This window comes from Papilio machaon, chromosome 5 (genome assembly GCF_912999745.1).
Source record: "Papilio machaon chromosome 5, ilPapMach1.1, whole genome shotgun sequence".
NCBI classification, from domain to species: Eukaryota; Metazoa; Arthropoda; class Insecta; order Lepidoptera; family Papilionidae; genus Papilio; species Papilio machaon.
This window is the reverse complement of record NC_059990.1, coordinates 7911015-7931609: the sequence shown is the minus strand read 5'-3', so window position 1 is coordinate 7931609 and position 20595 is coordinate 7911015. Positions and strand designations below refer to the sequence as shown.

Sequence of the window (20595 nt, the reverse complement as noted above, 5' to 3'; positions counted from 1 at the left end):
TTTTCATAATTTAAGGGTACTCTTCAAGAAGTGAGATTAGTGAGTGGACCTCACGGTTACCTGGTCCAATGTCCTGGATTGGATTCAGAATGTCCCACGTGTGGTCAATTCGCTTTACTGCAGGCTACTGTGCAAGAACTTACGTCGCACATCCATGACCTTTCACTTAAGGTAAGATTTCCTGAGCATATTATCTAACTTGTATGTATATAGTAAGAGCAACAGCAATAGTGTGAAATGAATAAAATTGCAGTTGGTTGGTGCTGAGGCCAGACTGGCACGGTTGGAGCAGTGCGACTGTCAGAAGTCGTGTTACTCCAACGGTACGGTCCACGCCGACGGCGCCACGTGGCAAAGAGACTGTAATCGTTGCTCCTGTGTGGTAAGTTTCTTTGTATGACAGAATTCTTCGAAATGGTGACGTGTAGATCTTACAAATTCTATCGAATAATTTTGACTTTTATGTTTGCAGCACGGCGAAATAACGTGCAGGCCAGTAGAGTGTGATAGAGTAGAATGTAAGAATCCAGTCCTGCATCCAGGAGAATGTTGTCCTACGTGTTTAAGTTAGTATTTGTCTCTACAATATTATAATGTTAAATAATATAATTATTTCCAAACTAATTACTAAGTTTTTTAAATTGTTATTATTTGTTAATCTATAAATCCTAATAACTACAAAGCCATAGAGCCATAAACAATACAAGACCTTCTTAAAATAAATTTGGTTATTTGCGACTAAAGTTTATGTTGCTGTGTTTAAACTACTAAAATAGAATTAACATTCTATGTACAATAATCACAGGAAGGTGTCTGCTGCAAGGCGAGTTGTACGAACACGGAGACCGGTACGCGCCGAAGGAATGCGCGGAGTGCGTATGTCACGACGGCAACATGCAGTGCACGCGCACCGACCCGGACACCGCCTGCCCTCCGCTACCTTGCGACCCCGCAGACCAATTCACAGTGCCAGGCGAATGCTGCAAGTTCTGCCCAGGTATATCTATAGTAATATGGTCATTATAATAATAAAAAAAAAAGTTCATTGCAGGACTTTTTCACGTTGCAAGCTCAACGACATGATCATCACGATAACAAACTTTTGTGAAAATGTCCATCAAATCTCACACGCATCATGATAACTTTTTACAGGTGTTGACTACTGCAGTATGGGACACTCGTGCGACGAGAATGCGACGTGTATGAATCTCAATACAAAGTATACTTGCAAGTGTAATCAGGGATTTCGTGGAGATGGACTTACCTGTGAAGGTGAGTAACGAACGTTTTAAAATTTTGTGAATTTTGAAATTTTGTAGCAAGCGGTTGAAGTTAAAAAGTGAATTAGTCTTACTGTTTTGACACATGCTGGCTGAAATTATTGACATACAATAACGTTCTTTCATAATATATTTTCAGATGTGGACGAGTGCCAGGAGGCGGGCGGGCGATTCGGCCACCACTGCCACTCGTTCACGCGCTGCGTTAACGTGGTCGGCGGCTACGTGTGCCAGTGCCTGCCCGGCTACACCAGGCGGGACAAGTTCAACTGTGTTGAGGTACGCACTAACATACATATATTACTTATTCGATTGCCATAAGAACACCAAACGAAACGAGTAACGGAGCGTGTCGCATGTGACAGGTGGACGAGTGCCTGGGCTCGGCGCACGGCTGCCACGCGCACGCCGAGTGCACCAACACGCCTGGCTCCTACACCTGCCGCTGCCGGGACGGATACACCGGCGACGGCTACACATGCACGCGTAAGTTACATTTATTCTTGTAAGGAGGTAAGGAAGCGGAACCCTCTAATTAATTGCCAGTCAGATTGCACTATTCATGGAACAGATTTTACAGTGTGACGACTTATAGGTCAGGTCCTTTATATAATGATGTCGGTGTGTATATCGCAGCGATCTGCACGGGCGGTTGCCTGAACGGCGGCGTGTGCGCGGGCCCGGAGCGGTGCGCATGTCCGCGCGGTTTCGGCGGCGCGCGGTGCGAACGCGATGAGGACGAGTGTGCGGCGCGCGACGCATGTGTGCCGCGCGCGCTCTGCGTCAACACGCCCGGCTCCTATTACTGCGTGTGCCGTGACGGGTACCGCCGCGACCCGCACCGGGAACACTGCCAAGGTACCCACACTCTAAAGTTTCTATTTGCATTGCGAATACTCACTCAACCGCATGCTTGTGATTATCTGCAATTATGTTCCTTTATCCTTAAGGATTGATAACTTATGATCGTTTATTTTATTATTATTGCTTCTCTTATTCTTTAACGCGTTTCAGATGTAGACGAGTGTACAGAAGGAATGCACACGTGCCACAACAGCGCGCGCTGCGTCAACACTGAGGGGAGTTTCAAGTGTGAATGTGATACGGAACCATGTCAATTAAGTTAGTATTAAGCAATTCACTACTGTTTTATAGTATCAATATATTTTTAATTAAACAATAATTTCATAGATCTCTACGTGACACATTTTTGTCTGGCATTATATATACCAATGTATGTACTTACTGATTCATAATGTTTGTTCACGCAGGCTGCCTATGGCAAGGGCGCGAGGTGGCAGACGGCGCGCGGTGGCCGGAGGGCGGCGGGTGTCGCACGTGCTCGTGCGCTGCGGGCGTCGCCTCCTGCGTGCGCGCGCCTTGCTCCTGCGACATCTCCGGCAACACTTCGCTTTCGGTTACTATTCATCATCATCCTATAGTTTTTATATAGTTAGACGTATATGCTTTTTTGGAATGTCGTGGTATTATTGGCTTGACCTCGTTGAATGGTTGGGCAATGTTAAAATCCGGCTCGAAGGACCACGATATACGTAATCCGTAAAAATGGTAAGTGAGAAGACGCGGAATTGGTGGCCGAACGTGAATTGATTTCTAACGAACGAATTCCGAACGTGTAATATAAATGAGTTTAATGCTGATGAGGCAAAAACATGTTTAGTGTGGTATTTACACCGTACGGACACAGTATATTGTCTAATAACTTACGACTTAACGATACGATGTGAAAACTAAAGCGGTTTTTACACCTTTTAATTACTTATTTTGCATTTTGCGCTTGTAAAAGATAAGTGAAGTTTATATTGTATGTTTCATTATTGTAGCTGGAGAGCACAGAGTCGCTGCCGCGCGCGCCGGCGGCTTGCTGCCCGCACTGCGAGCCGCGCTACCGCTGCCGGCACCAGGAGATGCACCACGTCACTTTCCGCAGCGGCGAGCGCTGGCTCTACCAGTGCCAGATCTGCGAGTGCCTTGTTAGTACCTAGCTACTCTATACTCTAGACAAGTTGGTCGCTTAACGTCAATCAGATACGTACCCTATAATTTATAACACGTAAGTAAAACTTGCATAGATTTAGTTGATATAACGGTAGTATTGTTGGTGATTTCAGTTGGGTGAGGTGGACTGCTGGGAGCCGGAATGCGAGGCGGCCGGCGGCGGGTGCTGCGCGGACGCGGGCGGCACGTGGCGCGCGCCGCACCGCCTCGAGCTGGCCGGCTGCGCGCCGCACTGCCCCGCCTGCCAGGTACCGCCCCACTGCGCTCCACACCACGTCACACCATATACCAGGACATAGTCTCCTTCATAAAATGATCAAGTGGCGTCTCCCGAGGTGAAGGCCTCCAGCATGCCTGCAGGAGTGATGGATCTTTCAAAGCGGCGGTAATGACAAACCATTAAGATGCGGAAATTCCATGGAATCGATTTCCTCGTCTCCCTTCCGCCTGACGTCAACAGTTTCCGAGGGTTTATAGAAATTTACTAAATCTAGACGCTGGTGGTTACTTCGAAGTAAAATAATATCTTTTACACGATAATTCTTAAATATACTTAGAGATTTTCTGGATATTAAAGTGCTGTGTTGAGCTTTTTTCATGCGCTTCATATACTTAAATAATGGCTGACCTCGCATTTCATACCATTGCTTCGGAATCGTGTGTATTGTAACAACTAATATATCATAAAATATTAGATAACTTACCGCAAACATAAAAGCTGAATTAATTCCGGTGTACAGGATGAGGATGAGCGCGGTTTTGCTTTTGTGCTTTCAGTGCAATGTGCAAATTGAGCGAAAATTGTGGCAATGATTTTGTCCCTATAAAAATAAAATACCTCCTACGATTGTAAACATAAAAAAGCGTTTGCTTGTCGGCGCCGCTCGTCGCTGTGCGGCGGTGTGGTGCCATGTGGTGTCATGTGGTGTCATCTTGTGTCTGTGTGTGAAGGCAGTTTGCTTGTTGCAGGGCGGGCAGTGCGCCACATTGGTGAGCAATCTCGCGTGTTGTGTGCATCGGTAACCATTCCCACTCTTCTTATACATTCATACATTTGCTAAATTAACAATTACTTTATGTGCTTACGTCTTCGATTTAATTCACAATTCGTTAATCATAATGAACGGAAATGCTTAATATAATTAGACGATTTACACTTTTAGAGCGATTTTTTTTTAAGTTAAATCGAAGACATATTCATTTCATTTTCGTCGTCATTTTGTGTTGCATGTTTTATACTTTCCTTGTCATGATCAGGCATGGTAATTTCTTTGTCGATTTGCATAAGACGTCCCTAAACGACTGCTACGACATACGAGCATGTTGGTATAGTTATGATTCCTACATAGAGTCTTCCATGCATCAAGTTCATACAATCATTTTAAGTTTCCGATTCCATTTTATTTCACTAGAATTACTGTAGACGTAATCGTTATTCAAAAATCCGTTACAAAGTATTACAGTGATCGATATAGATCGAGTTATGGGTCGATTTTAAGTATCCATTAACTAATTGTAATTAAACAAATAATATAGAAACTGCTTGTGATAAAATGAATAGTCAATATCGTAAATATTCAATTAATTCTCGTATTGTAAGATAGGGCTGAGCTGACATTCTACTCTTAGAGTTTCACAATGCTACCAGTAAGATTAGATAAATTTTAAGTATGTTTATAAGCCTGATCTTACTTAAGGTTAATTTGGACGTATTCCAAGCGGTACAGACAGCAAAATATGATACTGAGAGGGCAATATGACAGTGTTTGGATTATATTTTTAAAATGTAATCAAGATGGCACATCACGTTTGTAACGCAAGATATAGTCCAAGTTAACTTGACTCACGCGAGCTTCAATATTGTTAAGTTGATCGCGCCTCCACACGGCCGACCCACCCTCTCCCTTAGTGTCCGTTACTCCAGACTAGATGTAACTAGTAGTGACTAAATGTGTACACGAAAAAGTCTGTCTAATGCTTCCATAGTCTCCACTTAGTATAATTTTTGTATTCCTAGCATTAAAAAAAATTAATGTCGTTTTCACGGTCAATGCTAAATATGAACTATATAGTTAGTATATTTAATTATTTTGAATTGAAATGAATTGAATACGTGGCTAATATAAGTAGAAGACAGGATTCGTGTGCGCATGCGAGAGTTGGCTAGTGGGATAGAGGTTGAGGCGGCCGCGTGGTGAGCGTGTGGGTGTGGCAGGGCGCGGCGCGACGTGGCGGCGACGCTGGTGCTGGCGGCGCTGTGGTGGGGCCGCGCACCAGCCGCGCACCGCAAGCACCGCGGCGCGCGGCGCTAGAGCCGCCCTGAGCGCGACGCACATCACCTATTTATTCTAGATAGACCTAATGTTAACCAATTAGCGGGCGGGCGGGCCGCGCCGCCGGCCGCGCCGCCGGCAGCGCGCCCCGCACCGTCCGCGCTCGCGGCGCCCGGCCGCGCCCGACGTTTTATCCTCGTTATAGCAATATCCTAGTGTTACCGCGTAGTTAGGACGAGTGCGCGGCGCCGCCGCCGCATGTAATCTTCGAATTCTAAATCTAAAAAAGTACGATCGCTTGTAACTGTATCCTAGAGTTGTAACCGTTTAGCTGTTGTTGTGGCATGCATAGACCGCGTAGCGCCGGCGGGCGCGCCTTGTTGTACCAAATTTTTCATAATATATTATAGTTTTTATTTGTTTAATATAGATATAATTTTCACTGATTTTGAAATAACCAAAATAGATACCAAATATAAAAAAGATACAATTATATCAATTTTAAAGCATTTTGATGCTTGCATGTCGTATTGTGTTGAAAACTTGCAAAAAAACACTTGTAAAGCTTTGTTTCAATGTTTTAGAGTCGAAATGGTCGCAGTTCACTGTAGCTTCCTTAATTTACCGTAGAAACATTGAGTTTTTACCTCCCGCTTATAAATTTGTGTATATACATACCTATATAGAAATCTGTTTTATTTAAAATCAATTACTAATGTAACACTAATAAAAATCTAATTAGATGCCTAAATAGAAAAATATATAAAATGTATTTGTTTCAACGCCGATCACCGATGTACCGATCGAAATGTGATTTCACATCAAATACCAAAGGAAATGTAACTATTGTATGTACTTAATGTAATTTGTATTCAGTCAGTAACGTATGTAGATGTTGTCGTTCACGTGTGAATGAGATGTAAAGTGTGAATGAACGAAGAGAAAGATTTATTTTTAAAACTTTTGAGTTTGTTACAAATTTTTAGCATTGAAAAATAAAAAGTGTTTTTAGTTGTATCATTAAATAATTATTATTTATTTTAATAAATAAATTACAATTTTGAAATTTCCCTTCCTATACCCTATAAACTCCTCTCTAGTTTAGTTCCAATATTAATGGAGAAAGCGCAAATTTATTACATGTACTTTACACACATTGCATTAATTTAAACTAAAGACTAGAAAATAAATTAAAAGAAAAACTAAAGAAGGTAAATTTAACTAATACTTTAAGAAAAATACCTTAAAAATTATAAGAAAAGCTGATCATCATAATTCTTCTAATTTTATACTTTTAAATTTAATCTCAAATTCTTAAAACAAAAAGCAAATTACAGTAGTAACTGTATACATTACAAGGAGGAAAAGTAAGTTATTATGTATATGTGAAATATTTAAATCTGTGGTGGTATGGGTACATTGGCGGATTGCTGCATGCCCGATGTGGGTAAGGTCGGATGCAGACAGGCGATGCGCAGCGGCTGAGAAATCTTCAGCGCGCGGGACTCCTTACGCTCCAATGCATTAGACACCAATGTATACGCCGACGTAAATAATGTTGAGGCCTATGAAAATATAAACTCCGAAAAAGTAATCGTTCTGATATTTTTCTTGTCAGTTATTTACCATGGACAGAAGGGTTAATATTTTTGAGATTCAATTGGGCTTATAGACTTTTTTAATTAACAACTAGTTTCCGTCATGACTGTCTTGTTCCTTAAGATGATCTTCTGACCTTTCCTTTTTCATAATTTTCTATCGACCGCATAACATGTCCTTATCATTAAAGACTGAGAGAAAAAGAAATTGGGTTGAAGAAAGAGTTTGCAAAGATTTATAATGAATACCATGACGATGATGATGGCGGAAGCGAGTACACAGACCGAGTTAATGAACATCCTAATCTCAGCGAGTGCTGGGCGCAAGCAGCCTCCTGTGTGCATCGGACTGGTACACTGCTCCCCATTCTGACAAATAAATAAATTAGGCGCAAATGCATTATAAACTACCTGTGAAGAAGTCAAGTGAAATCAATTTAAAGTGATAAACCGTTATCAGCAGTCCATACGGTTGACACAATAGTAACATGATTGTATCAACTGTAAGGAATGCTTTTAACTTATCAGCGATACAAGAGCATCAACCAGCACTGTACTGTTAAAATCTTACATACGGGATACAAATACCCGAGGTTAACGACGAGGGATACTCAAAGATGTTACTTAGTATTATAAGTTGGTATCACGTTAGTTACATCACTAATTTATAGCAGATAAGAAATTATGATGCGGTTGAATGAATCATATTGAACAGTGAGTTATATAATGATCGTGTTTCGCGGTATGTAGGATCAAAGATCAAGGAAGGTTAATAAATAATTAACAGAAGATACATTTGTTTTAATTCAGTGAATACCTTGCCATTCAAAAGTCGTCCGCAGCAGGAAGGCGGCAACACTCTGCGATGCTGGTACCAGTCTGCGTATGACTGCACGCCGCAACATCTTAGCTATCATAAAACATTCATTATATACATTATTCAGTTTTACTTAAACTGCATCTAAATAACTACACCAGTAATTTTGAAGGTGCATAAAACTTTATAAAATCATAACGCGTTTGAATCGAGCAAGTTGGAAATCCTGCTAATATTTGCCTTCAATTTCGACGTCTAATATTTATTCACTACATTTAACCATATACCTTTCTCTCATCAAAAACGTTATAGTAATAAATCAATATATGTATTAACAACACCTCGATCTGCATAGCGGAAAAGGCGGTCCGAACAGCCGGGTCAACAGACTCATGCGCCATAGCGCGCAGCATGCTTGCATTGAGCGCGCCCGGCTCCCGTACTGCCTTCGACAGGCCTGTGATGGCCGACATGCCCGTCGACAGCAACAATATTGAAGTCGTCAACAACAGCATCAGCTGGTCAACCATAAGTACTAGTTTCAAACAGTTTAAAATATAACAACGTCAACAATTCAAATCTACGTCAAGTATTGATAATTTCCGTCACAAAATTCAAGATCAAGAAACTCATCTTATTATAGTAATCTCATTGTAAATAATCCATAAGTTACCCAAATTATTAGAGAGGATAAGAAAAAAATAATTTTCAAACCAATGAGCAACGAGCATAATGCTTCTTTCTAAATGTCACTGGTTCACTATTGTGATTTGGTGATCAGATTACTTTGTCTTGTTCTGTAAAACATAAAGAAACAAATATGTTAACAAACCGTAGCCAGAATAGATACGGATTTACTATGGTACGGTGCCAATGTGGCGAGCCAGCACGACGGCAGACAGAGGAAAGCGCCCGTGATGAACAGCACGATAGAACCGAGCTCAACGCCCAGGTCTGTTGTCCAAAAGTAGTACGACATGCGCAGCAGGGTGAAAGCTGTAGATCCGCCCAATATGGCGCCCCCACTCTGGTATCAAGAGAAAGAAGTAGTTGGAGTAAAGCGAAAAGTCAGAAAAAGAAATCTTTACCGAAAGCCATAATATCTCAATTTCAATTTTCTATCCTTGAATTCTATTTTAACCTGGAATTGAACTTGCACCACTATTTTTACGTATTATACAAAAACAGTGTGATCAATTTTTCGTCAATTTTTGAATGAAATAAGGGTAATAAAATTAGTAATAAGTACATTAAAAGTAACACGGTACTTACCAACAATAATCCAGCGCAAGCGAACAAAACTAAACCACTGCTTCTCATTTTCGAGATGTTGCAATATTTTTGTAACAAATGCTTTATATCGTTATCAATGATTAATTTTCTATATTTTATATTATTTTCTAATTCTATCTTCGCAATACCTAAATTAATTGATTCACGTCATTTATGACTTGTTTTGACAGTTATTTGAAATTAGACATGAATAAGAAATAAAATATTTCTTGTCAAAATCTGTATAATTTGGGTATCTTTATTGCCACTTTGTTCAGTATATTCTGTGAGCTTAAAGCTCAATTTTATTTGGGTATATGACATTCACTTATTAACAAGTGCATTAAACAAGATCGTTACCTATAAGCCTCTGCCTGAGCCAAACTTTGGGGAAATTTGATTTTTTTACTAATACCTCCTTCCACTGAAGTACATACAACATTATCGGTCTTGGAATTATAGCTAAGTAATTGATCACTTCATTGTGCATTATGGCATGCTAATGGTATAACGTATATTTGCAACATGAAAAGAACATTAAAGGACTTTTTATTTCGTCTATGGCAAAGAATAGTATAAAAGAAGATTATAGAAGACTTGTGCCGTTTGTCATGTAATTTTTGGCATTTGTCTGGCTTGAGACATCATGTAACATGTTTTTAAGCCATAACTTAATTTTTACTAATATTTTTAAAGATAATAATTAATTTCTGTGCAAAAAATCAGTTTAGTAATGCTGTAACTATAACGAATAAATTCAAAATTGAAATCAAAGACAAGTTTTTCTTATTGTTACGTGACTCGGTATTGAAACGTAAGTATATACTAAACAAATTTAAAAATACTTCATAGTAATTTTTATCTTTAGGATGTTCCCTCTTGTATCAAAGATCACAGAGTAGGTATTGATAGAAAAATTTAATTAATGATCCACAATATAAGTAAATGGACCCATAAACGCACAGGGTAAGCCGGTGGCATTGATCAAGTTATCAATCGTTTTGCTTTATGTACGATTATGTGTATGCAGAGTCACAATCACAATGCACCCATTACGCGAGCGTGACTGCGACGAGCTGCTGCAGAACCCCCTGCTTCGCACGCCGCCGCCAGAGCCCGAGCGTCCCAAGCCACCACGCGTGCGCAAGCCGAGAGTCTTCAAACTCGTTAGCTCGCTCTACACTACATTTATTCTATAAGTATACCAGCATAAAAGACCAAAGAAACAGCACTGTCTTAATCCATTCATTGTTCTTAGGCGACCTTTCAAAGTAATATGATGAAATATTTTGGCTAACAAGTATTCTATGGCTTCCTTTTCATCACCTGAGGCGTTACAGCCGCGGGTGATCCAGTAAATTTCTCCGCGTCGGTCTACTTTCGGTTTTTTGCTTCCAACTCTTAACGCCGATATTTCTAAGATCGCGTTCGACGTCATTCAGCCTTCTATTTAATAGGTCCTAAAAAAATTGTGCTCATTTCTATTGCAGTTTCTGCACATACTTATTAAACTGATGTTTTCAATAAACTCTTTTTGTTTTATACATTTTCAAGTCCTTAATTTTATTTTTCAGCCTCCAAGATTTCCTCTGTTGTCTATAGAATTCTACTCAAAATGGTGCAACCATCAAAAAGAGGTAACTAACTGATACTGTTTAGCATAAACTGCTTGGCTGATTTTAAGTATAAGATGCTATTTGATCCGTATTCTTTCCTACAATTACATATTTATTTGAACCATTGACCGTCTTGTGTATGGAATAGTTGCAAATGGCGAAACACAAAGTGGACGACAGCTCACCGGAGCTATTCCCGGAACTGTACCTGAAGCCACGTCGGCTTGACTACTACGCGCGCCAACTCGAGCAGAACATGATCGTCAATAAAGAAATTATCAAGAAGATTAATCTCATACAGCGAACTGGGGTACGCCGATGTTATACGTTGTTTGTTCAATATGAGTATGATTGATTAGGAACTACGCGTGCACAATAACATCAAGGTTTCAGGGACCAAAATCACTTTATAAAACAATATGTTTTATAAAGTGATTTTGGTCCCTGAAACCAACGGTTAGTCAAATATTCTAAAAGGTATATAGTGTAACTAGGAGAACATTATGTGCAGGGCTTCGTGGACTGTTGGCTGAAGCCGCCTCCCTCCGACAACTATAACCGGCTGCTGTGCAAACAGCGCCAACGCGTGCTCGACCGCATCCGAAAAGACAACTTATACCTGTACTCCCGGCTACTTATCGCGGTAGTATCTCTTGATTCCCTTTCTTCTAGCGCGACTAGCTAAGATACAATAGTATGAGCAATGTACAATCGGGGCAATGGAGTATTGGATATGTTGTACACATTGAGACGACATAGGATGCAGCTTTTAAACGTGCCTGTACGAAAAAAGGTGGTACGCGGCTAATTACTTTGTTTTACTATCCCGTCATTCTTTCATTCTTCACTGTTAATACAATTGTACAGTTGTACACCTATAATTTTTACGTTGAATTTCAGAGATCTGAACAGCTGCTAACAAAGGAATTAGATTTAGCCTGGATAGACACAAAACACAAACTCATTTTAGGGGCATCGTAAGTTATAATTGATAATAAGAAATATACATAATTTCCTCCCGAGTAGGGTTGGCGACAAGCAGGCAGCCAGCCGTAAAAACTTAAGTCAAAACTTTAAGGTTTATAAAACCTTGTGTGCCGACCCCACATGAGTGGGAAAAGTCCAGGGAGATGATGATGATACTTAATTTCAGTAATTTTATTTCTTTTAAGTTCTTTCAAAGCAAATTGCTTAAAGAAAAGATTCTAGAAAGGTCATTCACTATATTTATTACAGATTACCGTTCATATTATTTAAAACAGAAAAGATTGACCGAGGCATTAAGGATCCGGCATTCGACAAGCCATCGTATGTCAACAGAACCAAGTGAGTCATTTTCCGTATAAATACTACTTAGTCTTAGTAATACTTTATTAGTTCAAAAAATACAATTAGATACTGCTTAGTAAAACAGGTGTTTTAACCTTTTGATCGTCGGTTATTAATATTATAGACCTCAACGTGATCACCAAAACTCCCTCTATAAGAACTTTGTTATTTCTTTGTTAAGATCGCATTTCGGAAGCCTGCGCATAATCATATTTCAATAATCATGTTTTTTGGTAAGGTCTAATATCAGCGTGCGATAAATGGGTTGACATATATCAAAGTTTTCCATGGTTAGGCTCATAATGTTTTATTCATATTTGTCTTTCAGAGTTGCAATGGAAATTTGGGTCCGCGGCGGTTCTAAAATGGGAAAAGTGATCATAGAACTGTTCACGGACCTGATGCCGAAGACTTGTCAGTTGTTCCTCAACCTGGTAAAGGGTGACAGCAAAGGACACGCATACACGGGCTGTAGATTTTTTACGTATGTTTTTAACACATTACATGTCATGACTTTTTCGAGCGTACTCTCCAGGCCAGACGGTGGCACTTAACGTGTTAAGTTGAATATTATGCATTTTTTCAAATATTGAAAAACTCAATACGATTTTTCACAACTACCCACATTTCACTAAAATTAATATAATGAAAATGAAGTTTTCCAATTTTCAATATAATATGCAAGAAGTCAACGACGAATATCTATATATATAAAAGAAAGTCGTGTTAGTTACACCATTTATAACTCAAGAACGGCTTAATCAATTTGACTGAAAATTGGTGGGCAGGTAGCTTAGAACCAGGAAAAGGACATAGGATAAGTTTTACCCCGTTTTCTATTTTTTTTATTCCGCGCGGACGGAGTCGCGGGTAAAAGCTAGTTTACAATAAGTAAAATGACGTCTACAACAAAAAAATAAATAATTTATACTAATAATGTGAATTCATTTATAAATGGACTAGCTATCGTTCGCGAATCCGTCCGCGGAATTAAAAAAATAGTAATTAGTTCCAGTTCTCCAGACTATGTTCTACATCTAGGCCAAATTTCAGCGAGATGCGTTTAGCTGCCCGGGGATACCCAATAAGAAACATTCATCCATCTATACATTCGCATTTATATTAGAAAGATTGATTTATTATCAAGGATCGTGCCAGATCTGTACTGCAGGGGAGGCGACGTCGTCAAAGATAACGGCTTCGGTTTCTACCACGCGGAGGCGAAACAAGCTTTCGAGACCCCGGAAAGTTTCCTACTCAAACACACAGTACCCGGTAAGCACATTTATAACTCAATCAATCTTTTTGTAGCGGCGTTATTATGAATCTGGAGTTATTTTGCTATGTCAACTGTAATCTCTGTTAATCTCGATAAACAAAATATATAAAATATTTTATCTCTTATAAAACTGCTACATTTAGACTAAAACAGACGTATTCTGTGGATTTCTTATATTAAATTGAACTTATTGACCACTTAACGAAAACTATGTGATACCAAAGCGTCGAATGAATTAAAACAAATCAAGCAATAATCGAACTAATTAATATTATTGAATTTGTTAGGTGTATTGTCTATGGTTGTAACGTCAGATAATGAAGTCTCGGGACAATTTAATATCATATTCAAACCTTTGCCGCAGTTCGATAACAAACACGTCGTCTTTGGAAGAGTAAGTATGCACATCATAACCATGAACCAAGGTTATTAAGTGAGCTGAAGTTAAAAGAAACAGATTTAAAACTCCAACACCTAATCTTCCTCTAATATCACCAAAATGATGGCAAATTACACCCAATTTATACATCTATCAATACAATTAATAAAATTGGAGTGCCAATGTTGCTTATCGAAAAACCACCAATGTTTGTCTGTGCGCAAATCCGCGTTTGTTTTGATAATCTTCTAAAAGCCTTGTACTGGAATGTAGTTTCTAGTGTAATTTAAGATTTATATATGAACTCTTGGATACACGTATTAGTATATACTTAAGTATTACTGTCACTAACTTACCACAGATAGTATCAGGCCCTACGCAGACGTTGGAGCGCATAAGCGCGCTAGGGCTGCCGCTGGGTACGACCAGCTCCGACTGCATCATCCGCACCTGCGGCTGGTTCCGGCGCAACGGACAGTACAAAGAGGGCAGCCCTAACACCATCAAGTTCCCACCCAGAAGGAAGAAAGCTTAGAAATTTTGTGATTAAAATTTTGACAATATAAATGTGTTTATGTCTGTTGCAGTTTTATTTAATTAATCTAGTCATTCCTTTCACAGCGAAGTAGCTGTCGACGAAAAAAATATGAAGTAGAATTCTGTGCAATTCAGGAAGTATTACATTAAAATAAAAACTGTTAAATCAGGTGTTGTTATCAAATTTAGGTTTCTAAAAATCAAAAACAACTTCACGAATACTTAATACCGTTTATTTTCATACGTATCTCTAATTGTTAAATAAATTAGAAAATGTAATAAAATATTATGACACCGCATACGCAGCCGCAGCTGATTCACAAACAACGTCAATCACTCAGTCAATTGAAACAAGAAAATTATACTGATAGCGTCCTCTCTGTCGCACTATCGTCACTCTATCTTCACGAACAACGCGCATGAAAATATTAACGCCAGCAACTAAAAAAAAAAAAAAAGATTAATTTTTATGTACTGTTCACACATGTTTTTATGAGAATGAGAGTTGGGAAAAGAATATTCTAAAATATTCTTACCATAACAATAGTTGTTACAATCGCGGTAACTCCGACACTGACGGCGTTTTCACGTAAGAAGCTGATAGTCTTCTCTAGACAACCGTCTGTATACATGGTGGTGGGGTTAGGGGAGCTCTTACAGTCCAATCTCTGCAACAAATGTATGATAGTAAATTCTAAGTTCCGAATAATTCCCGGGCAAATTACCCTACCGTTGTACCCTACGTTGTCACCGTAAGATATAGCTCTTACGGTGACAGTTTGCTATTGACTGTACCTTCCCAGGATAGACTTCCTTGCAGCAGCTGTCAGGGACATTGTCGTTCCAGTCATTATGACTGCGAACTCCGCAGCACTGCAGGAAGGTCTGCGTGTCGTCCCACGCCCGCGTGTACTCGTGTTTTACGCCATAATACGGGATTGCGGCGAACATCTCCCGGTCCAGGGTACTGTGCACCTTTTCACGGAACACAAACTGCAATATGCCGCCCACTAGCGCCACCACGAAAATTATGAACATCAATATGTAGTACTGAAACAAACAAGAAACATAATTAAATTGAACTTATTTTGTCATTCAAGCGACAATATCTGAGGTTCTAATACAATAAGTATTTACTCCTAAAGAACATTAAACAGTTTAGCATTTTCACTTGTAATAGTTAATGTGATAAAAAAAATATTCTGGAGGCTTTATTGAGGAAATATCAATTGCAAGCAGTATAAGTTGACTAGTTAATAGTAGAATTAAATGAAGGCGTATTTATTCTGTAACAAAATATGTAGTACTTTGTGTAGTATGTAGATACGTAATGTAGTTATGTACGTACATGATCACGGTGTTATACGTACGTGTGAACATAAAGTATAACGGATGTTAATACGAGCATGTGCACATATGTATGTATTAGTCTACACACAGACATTACTAGACGGATATCCTAAGTACGTGCATGTTCTTGAATGCATTACTTAAAGGTCATGGCATTGCAATCGGTAGAAACTAACGTATAGATTAAAATCTTAGTATCTCTATATTGCAATGAAAGCACGAACTAAAGTAAATAAACTTCTAGTACGTACAGCAAAAATTTGTTTACTCTTTAAAATAAATGAAAAAAAAATTACAACCGAATTTAAGGACTCTTCCACTTAAACAAAGCTGTTTTATCACCGAGTAATAAAAACGATAAAATTAGAAACGAATCTTGTCTATAGAGGGTTCTAGATAACTTTATAGGTTAAGATAGATATAGTTTCGTACCGTGAGTAGCATACATTTGACCTCTTTGGCGGCTCCGCAGCAGCCAAGCACGGCAAGCAGCATCATAGCGGCGCCCGAAACCAGCACCACCCCCACCGACGCTATGAACATATTGTTGCTCATCAGCGTGGTTGAGAACGACCGCGACACCCACACCCACGTGCCCATGCCCAGCGCCACACCACCGCTTATCTGATAATAAGAAAAAGTGTGTTTTTTTGTTAAGGACTGATTGGTTAATTGTAGGGGATTTTCGATTACACTCAAGTTCATACCAATTTCATTGAAAGGAAGTTTAAACAATGCGTTAATTAGTAGTTGTCATTAAACAAAATTCAATGACTGTTTCATAAAATAGTTACCATTATGGTGTGCTTTTAGAATTACTATAATCCTTTACCATCAACTAGCTTTTAGTATAACGGAAAATTTAATCATTTGAATATCCTTTAATAATATTACGATGCGTTCAAATAACAATATAGGTATACTTACAAATATTAAAATGTTGATCGCGATGAGCGACACCTTCATACAACGGCCGCAACTGTCCATCGCGCCTATACCCATGCCAGCGCACTGAAAGAAAATATTAAATAATAATTAACAGAATAAAATAATAATAAAACCAACTTAATGTATGAATGCTTTGGTTAAAAATATAAATCGGTCAATAATTCTAGGCTAAAGAAGGCAAAAAATCTATTGCGTAAAAATAAGTACATAAAAAAAAATCACGAGCTATTACAATTTTTTCTAATTTAATTAAATTCTAATTCATGAAAATTAAAACACTTAGGGTGTTTAGTCGCGGTAATCCGCGGTATTCCATTTACAGAAAAATTGGCATGTTCCTTGCAACAAACTCCGTCTTATCTTACAAATAACCAGTTAGCAGTGAGTTGCGTAAACTACGGGACAATAATAAAAAGTAATTTCCTGTACCTCTATCAGACCTTTATTTCGATAGACACATTTTAAGGCTGCGTATTGCTTATTATTCCGCGTCATCGTCTCAAAGTGTAGAAAACGTTTAAACAACGACTTTTAACGTAGAATACCGACAGATTCCCCGATTGTACATAAACGAAATTACTATGTTTGGGACAATATCTCATTCAGCGAACAAAACTTGAATTATTCAATGCGGTACATCCCGTATTAAAAGTTTTAATTTCGTACAGCAGATAAACATAAATCGAGTGCTGGTTATTCCACATAAGCAAATAAGCATCTAGCCTGGAATTTGTTTTAGATTTCTATGACTTTTGAACATATTCATGACTGATGTGTTATTGCAAGTGCTTTTCCTGCACTGAAAGAATAAAAAATTTGCTTACCTTTTAAAGAAATTATAAATTTTGTGTTTTTCTAAAACAAATACGATAAAATATTAGTTCTACATTCACCATTGTCTATATTTAAACATGTGGAAATATTTTTGCAATAAATGAAAATAATCTTGGCCACAGTGATATTAAACATGACATAAAATTTCCTATGCCTGCCTCTCGTACCATAGATCCTCCACCTAAATATAATAATACGTTTTAATTACGGTCCTCTTACTCACCTCTTATTCTATACTTTAAGAAAAGCGCTGTTGTATATTTAAATGAGTAAACGGTACATTAGACTACGTGTAGCTCTTAGTAATGTAAACTCATCACATAGAGTAGTATAGGGGACGCTTTAGCCGTTACAGTAACTATTTTTGTCGTCTTTAAGTTATTCACATTATCAAGTGACCAATAAATGTCTACAAAGTTATATTTTATCATTGATGAAATACTTGTACAAGTATATAATCAGTGTTTTAGTTTGCCCGATGGTAGACAGCCGTAAGGTAGACAAACAAGAAAAACTAACAAGTTCCCTCTCATCTAGCTTTTAACACCATAATAGGCCTTTGGTTTTCTAATTAGAAACTCTTAAGAATGGTTTAAATTCACATTAAACCATTATGAAATGTCATATTTTAACTTTTAACTTTTTAAATTGGTTATTTGAGCCTTAAATTTGTATTTATGTGATAGTTCTTATTTTTTAAATTGTGGCTGACGCCAAGGATTTCAAATTTTTGTTATAATAAGACACTGTCCGACCTGATATCACATAATTTGTAACATAACAACAAAATGCCTACGGTACCTATATAAAATTGTTTGGCGTTAGTATCAACATGTAGGTATTTGTGTCATGCGCGCAGCATATATTATGCTCGTGTGGCACAAGTTGCGCAGACGCAGCGACTCAGTCAAGGTGAGGTGTGAGGTGGATAAGGCAAGGCCCATCTGATCCATTCGCTTTCCGCTAATAGACAATAAGTGAAAGTACACACGCAAGGTTTGTACCACAAACATTTCACTTGTCAACAAAACACGATCGAAAAACGTGTACCTTCGCTATGTAAATAAAAAATTAACACCACCTCCGAAACGTAATTCGAACCTGTTTTAATAACAAAGATATGTCAGAAACTAACTGATGACTGTCTTGTTTATAAACATCGTTACTTTATTCCAGATTTTTTTTAGTGAATTAACACTTAATTACCTTTTTATAACAGGTCGTCGCACAGTTTATATCCGAAGTAGTTGTTGGAAATTATTTCACTTAATCATCACTCTCACATTTATTACCACAATGTTAATTGACAATTTTTCGTTATTATTATTTGTAAAGCGACGTGAACACTCGACGAAAGAATTGCGACTGGTTTGAATTGAAACGGCGGGCGACGCGACGCCCCACCAAAATCCCAAGCTATGGGTCAATCTCCAGTTGTAGTATGTACTTTTTTAAACGTAATCACAACTGGGTCAACTAAGATGCGATTGGTAAACAGGTAACGGTAACGATTACTTTAGAAAACGCTATCCCATAATTGTAACAATTATAATCGATATCGACAAATAAGATTTTATAGATCTACTTACAACCGGTCCAAGTATGACATTAAAGGGACCTTCTGATACAAGTCATCCGGTTTCTTGCAACATTTACTAAGTCATACGGCAACGTTTATTTACTAATTACCCTAACACGTTGTTTGATATTAAACAAAAAGTATACTTTTTATAAAGGTTCTGGATTCGATTCACATTTTAAAAATAATTTAATTTCTTCGAATTCTTACACGCTTAATACGGCATTTCATACTCATTATATTGTCACTAAATTCCTACAAGGCAGGTAAAAATCTTCATACAACAAATGTAGTGGTAGATTTGTAGTGTAGACATGTCACGATAAATAAATCAAACAACAGTGGAATATATTAATTCATTTTATTAGTTTTTTTTTTATGTTAATAGATAGTTAATTTAACAGAAATAGGTGATAATGTACATAGCGTTGCCACCAGCAAATGGGGGCGCTGCCGTCGCTTATAACAACGTTACAATACAGCAAGGAATTGAGCTTTGGTTCATACCAGTGTTTTTTAACTTATAGATCTCAACCCACACACAGCTAGGCTAAGCAGCAATGTCGACAAATAACTATACTAATCGGTGACCTTTTTTTTGTCGTCCACCCAGGTATTGAAGGGAATTTACAATAATATTGCAGGCTTCACAGGTATTGTATCGTAAAAAAGGTTAAAAAACACTGATTTACACGAACTTCTAACAATATAATATGAAATTAACACACTCCAGCAAACTACAACGGATCAATGATTACTTGAGACCCGAGTCAGATTGCAACAACGTTCTATCTCAACTCCTTTCTGCAGTGAGCGACAAAAATGTACCGCGATAGTACCTTTAATTAGATTATTTAGGGAAGGGATCCAATTTTTTTTGTACACCGTAACATCACGCCATGTGACGTCATAGGATTCTTGTCTTATCATTATGGTGTGGTAGCTTCAATAGAAGTATTTCGTACATTTCATTCGCTTTCTATCAGACAATACGCTCATAAAATGTGAGCGTTGGCTATGACGTAAAATTCATTGACCATCAGACCACAAGTGGTAAGTTTCAACGAGAATCTCTTATATGTATCAATATTGCATGGGAATATTAAGATCGTGTTGGTAAATAGCTTCATAATGTTAAAACCAAACATTTATGCATTAATTAATCAAGTAAATCTAATAAAGCGTTCGACAATCCACAACCAAACTGTTTCAATATTATAAACAGTGAATTACACTGTTTAAAATTTAATTTTAATAAATCCGTGGCATTCTGAATGAAAAACTTAAGCAATAAAACTATAAACAAATACCATGTTTAAATAATGAGGAAAAAAAGTGAAAGCTCTAAGTAGGTGGCGCTAGCGCCGAGAGTGGGCTGTCATCTGTCAAAGTTTTCTCCCCATTGGATCAATTGATATCAAAATTCCTTAAGTTGATTTTCTATACATTGTTTTTTCATAACGTCGCATTGTTCGTTCTTTCTTT

The 20595-nt window shown here is 38.1% G+C and overlaps 4 protein-coding genes across 5 annotated transcripts in view; 2 read left to right on the top strand and 2 right to left on the bottom strand.

Annotated features, from left to right (window-relative positions):
• LOC106710566 (protein kinase C-binding protein NELL2) overlaps window positions 1–5166 on the top strand; it is a 36708-nt gene extending 31542 nt beyond the window's left edge. The window contains exons 5-16 of the mRNA XM_014502649.2: window positions 16–171; window positions 254–382; window positions 473–566; window positions 806–997; window positions 1153–1272; window positions 1420–1559; window positions 1646–1766; window positions 1917–2138; window positions 2295–2402; window positions 2552–2697; window positions 3125–3274; window positions 3413–5166. Of these exons, the coding sequence (XP_014358135.2) occupies window positions 16–171; window positions 254–382; window positions 473–566; window positions 806–997; window positions 1153–1272; window positions 1420–1559; window positions 1646–1766; window positions 1917–2138; window positions 2295–2402; window positions 2552–2697; window positions 3125–3274; window positions 3413–3598 (1764 nt within the window). The 3' untranslated portion in view covers window positions 3599–5166. The remainder of the gene's footprint in view (window positions 1–15; window positions 172–253; window positions 383–472; window positions 567–805; window positions 998–1152; window positions 1273–1419; window positions 1560–1645; window positions 1767–1916; window positions 2139–2294; window positions 2403–2551; window positions 2698–3124; window positions 3275–3412) is intronic.
• A 1867-nt stretch (window positions 5167–7033) lies between these two features.
• Window positions 7034–9361, bottom strand: LOC106710603 (CD63 antigen). The gene is made up of 5 exons (XM_045677955.1): window positions 9260–9361; window positions 8820–9014; window positions 8329–8505; window positions 7988–8080; window positions 7034–7539 (listed from the first exon to the last, which is right to left on the bottom strand). Exons 1-5 carry the CDS (start codon window positions 9305–9307, stop codon window positions 7318–7320), a joined length of 735 nt encoding a protein of 244 aa, XP_045533911.1. The 5' UTR covers window positions 9308–9361; the 3' UTR covers window positions 7034–7317.
• A 934-nt stretch (window positions 9362–10295) lies between these two features.
• Window positions 10296–14397, top strand: LOC106710612. 2 transcript variants are annotated; one of them, XM_014502705.2, is made up of 10 exons: window positions 10296–10425; window positions 10834–10896; window positions 11024–11185; window positions 11387–11518; window positions 11776–11852; window positions 12112–12201; window positions 12533–12688; window positions 13352–13479; window positions 13771–13877; window positions 14224–14397. In XM_014502705.2, the coding sequence occupies exons 1-10, from the start codon at window positions 10303–10305 to the stop codon at window positions 14395–14397; spliced, it is 1212 nt and encodes a 403-aa protein (XP_014358191.2). In that variant the 5' UTR covers window positions 10296–10302. The 2 variants fall into 2 exon arrangements, with proteins under 2 accessions (XP_014358191.2, XP_014358192.2); XM_014502706.2 differs by lacking the exon at window positions 13771–13877 and having other exon boundaries at window positions 14224–14386.
• A 223-nt stretch (window positions 14398–14620) lies between these two features.
• Window positions 14621–16756, bottom strand: LOC106710581 (tetraspanin-4-like). Its single transcript, XM_045678071.1, has 5 exons — window positions 16677–16756; window positions 16182–16373; window positions 15195–15449; window positions 14936–15067; window positions 14621–14840 (listed from the first exon to the last, which is right to left on the bottom strand). Exons 1-5 carry the CDS (start codon window positions 16749–16751, stop codon window positions 14793–14795), a joined length of 702 nt encoding a protein of 233 aa, XP_045534027.1. The 5' UTR covers window positions 16752–16756; the 3' UTR covers window positions 14621–14792.
• Between the last annotated feature and the right edge of the window lie 3839 nt (window positions 16757–20595).

Excerpts from the sequence above, each read along its gene's own strand:
- LOC106710612 (XM_014502705.2), top strand. The coding sequence starts at position 10,303 with ATGCACCCATTACGCGAGCGTGACTGCGACGAGCTGCTGCAGAACCCC. Across the intron at positions 11,186-11,386 it reads ATCTCATACAGCGAACTGGG|GGCTTCGTGGACTGTTGGCT; the intron begins GTACGCCGATGT and ends CATTATGTGCAG. Across the intron at positions 11,853-12,111 it reads AAACTCATTTTAGGGGCATC|ATTACCGTTCATATTATTTA; the intron begins GTAAGTTATAAT and ends TATTTATTACAG.
- LOC106710581 (XM_045678071.1), bottom strand. The coding sequence starts at position 16,751 with ATGGGTATAGGCGCGATGGACAGTTGCGGCCGTTGTATGAAGGTGTCG. Across the intron at positions 16,374-16,676 it reads CGATCAACATTTTAATATTT|ATAAGCGGTGGTGTGGCGCT; the intron begins GTAAGTATACCT and ends TCTTATTATCAG. Across the intron at positions 15,068-15,194 it reads AGGAAGTCTATCCTGGGAAG|AGATTGGACTGTAAGAGCTC; the intron begins GTACAGTCAATA and ends CATTTGTTGCAG.
- LOC106710603 (XM_045677955.1), bottom strand. The coding sequence starts at position 9,307 with ATGAGAAGCAGTGGTTTAGTTTTGTTCGCTTGCGCTGGATTATTGTTG. Across the intron at positions 8,506-8,819 it reads CCGTATCTATTCTGGCTACG|CTGATGCTGTTGTTGACGAC; the intron begins GTTTGTTAACAT and ends ATGGTTGACCAG. Across the intron at positions 8,081-8,328 it reads TTTCCGCTATGCAGATCGAG|CTAAGATGTTGCGGCGTGCA; the intron begins GTGTTGTTAATA and ends GTTTTATGATAG.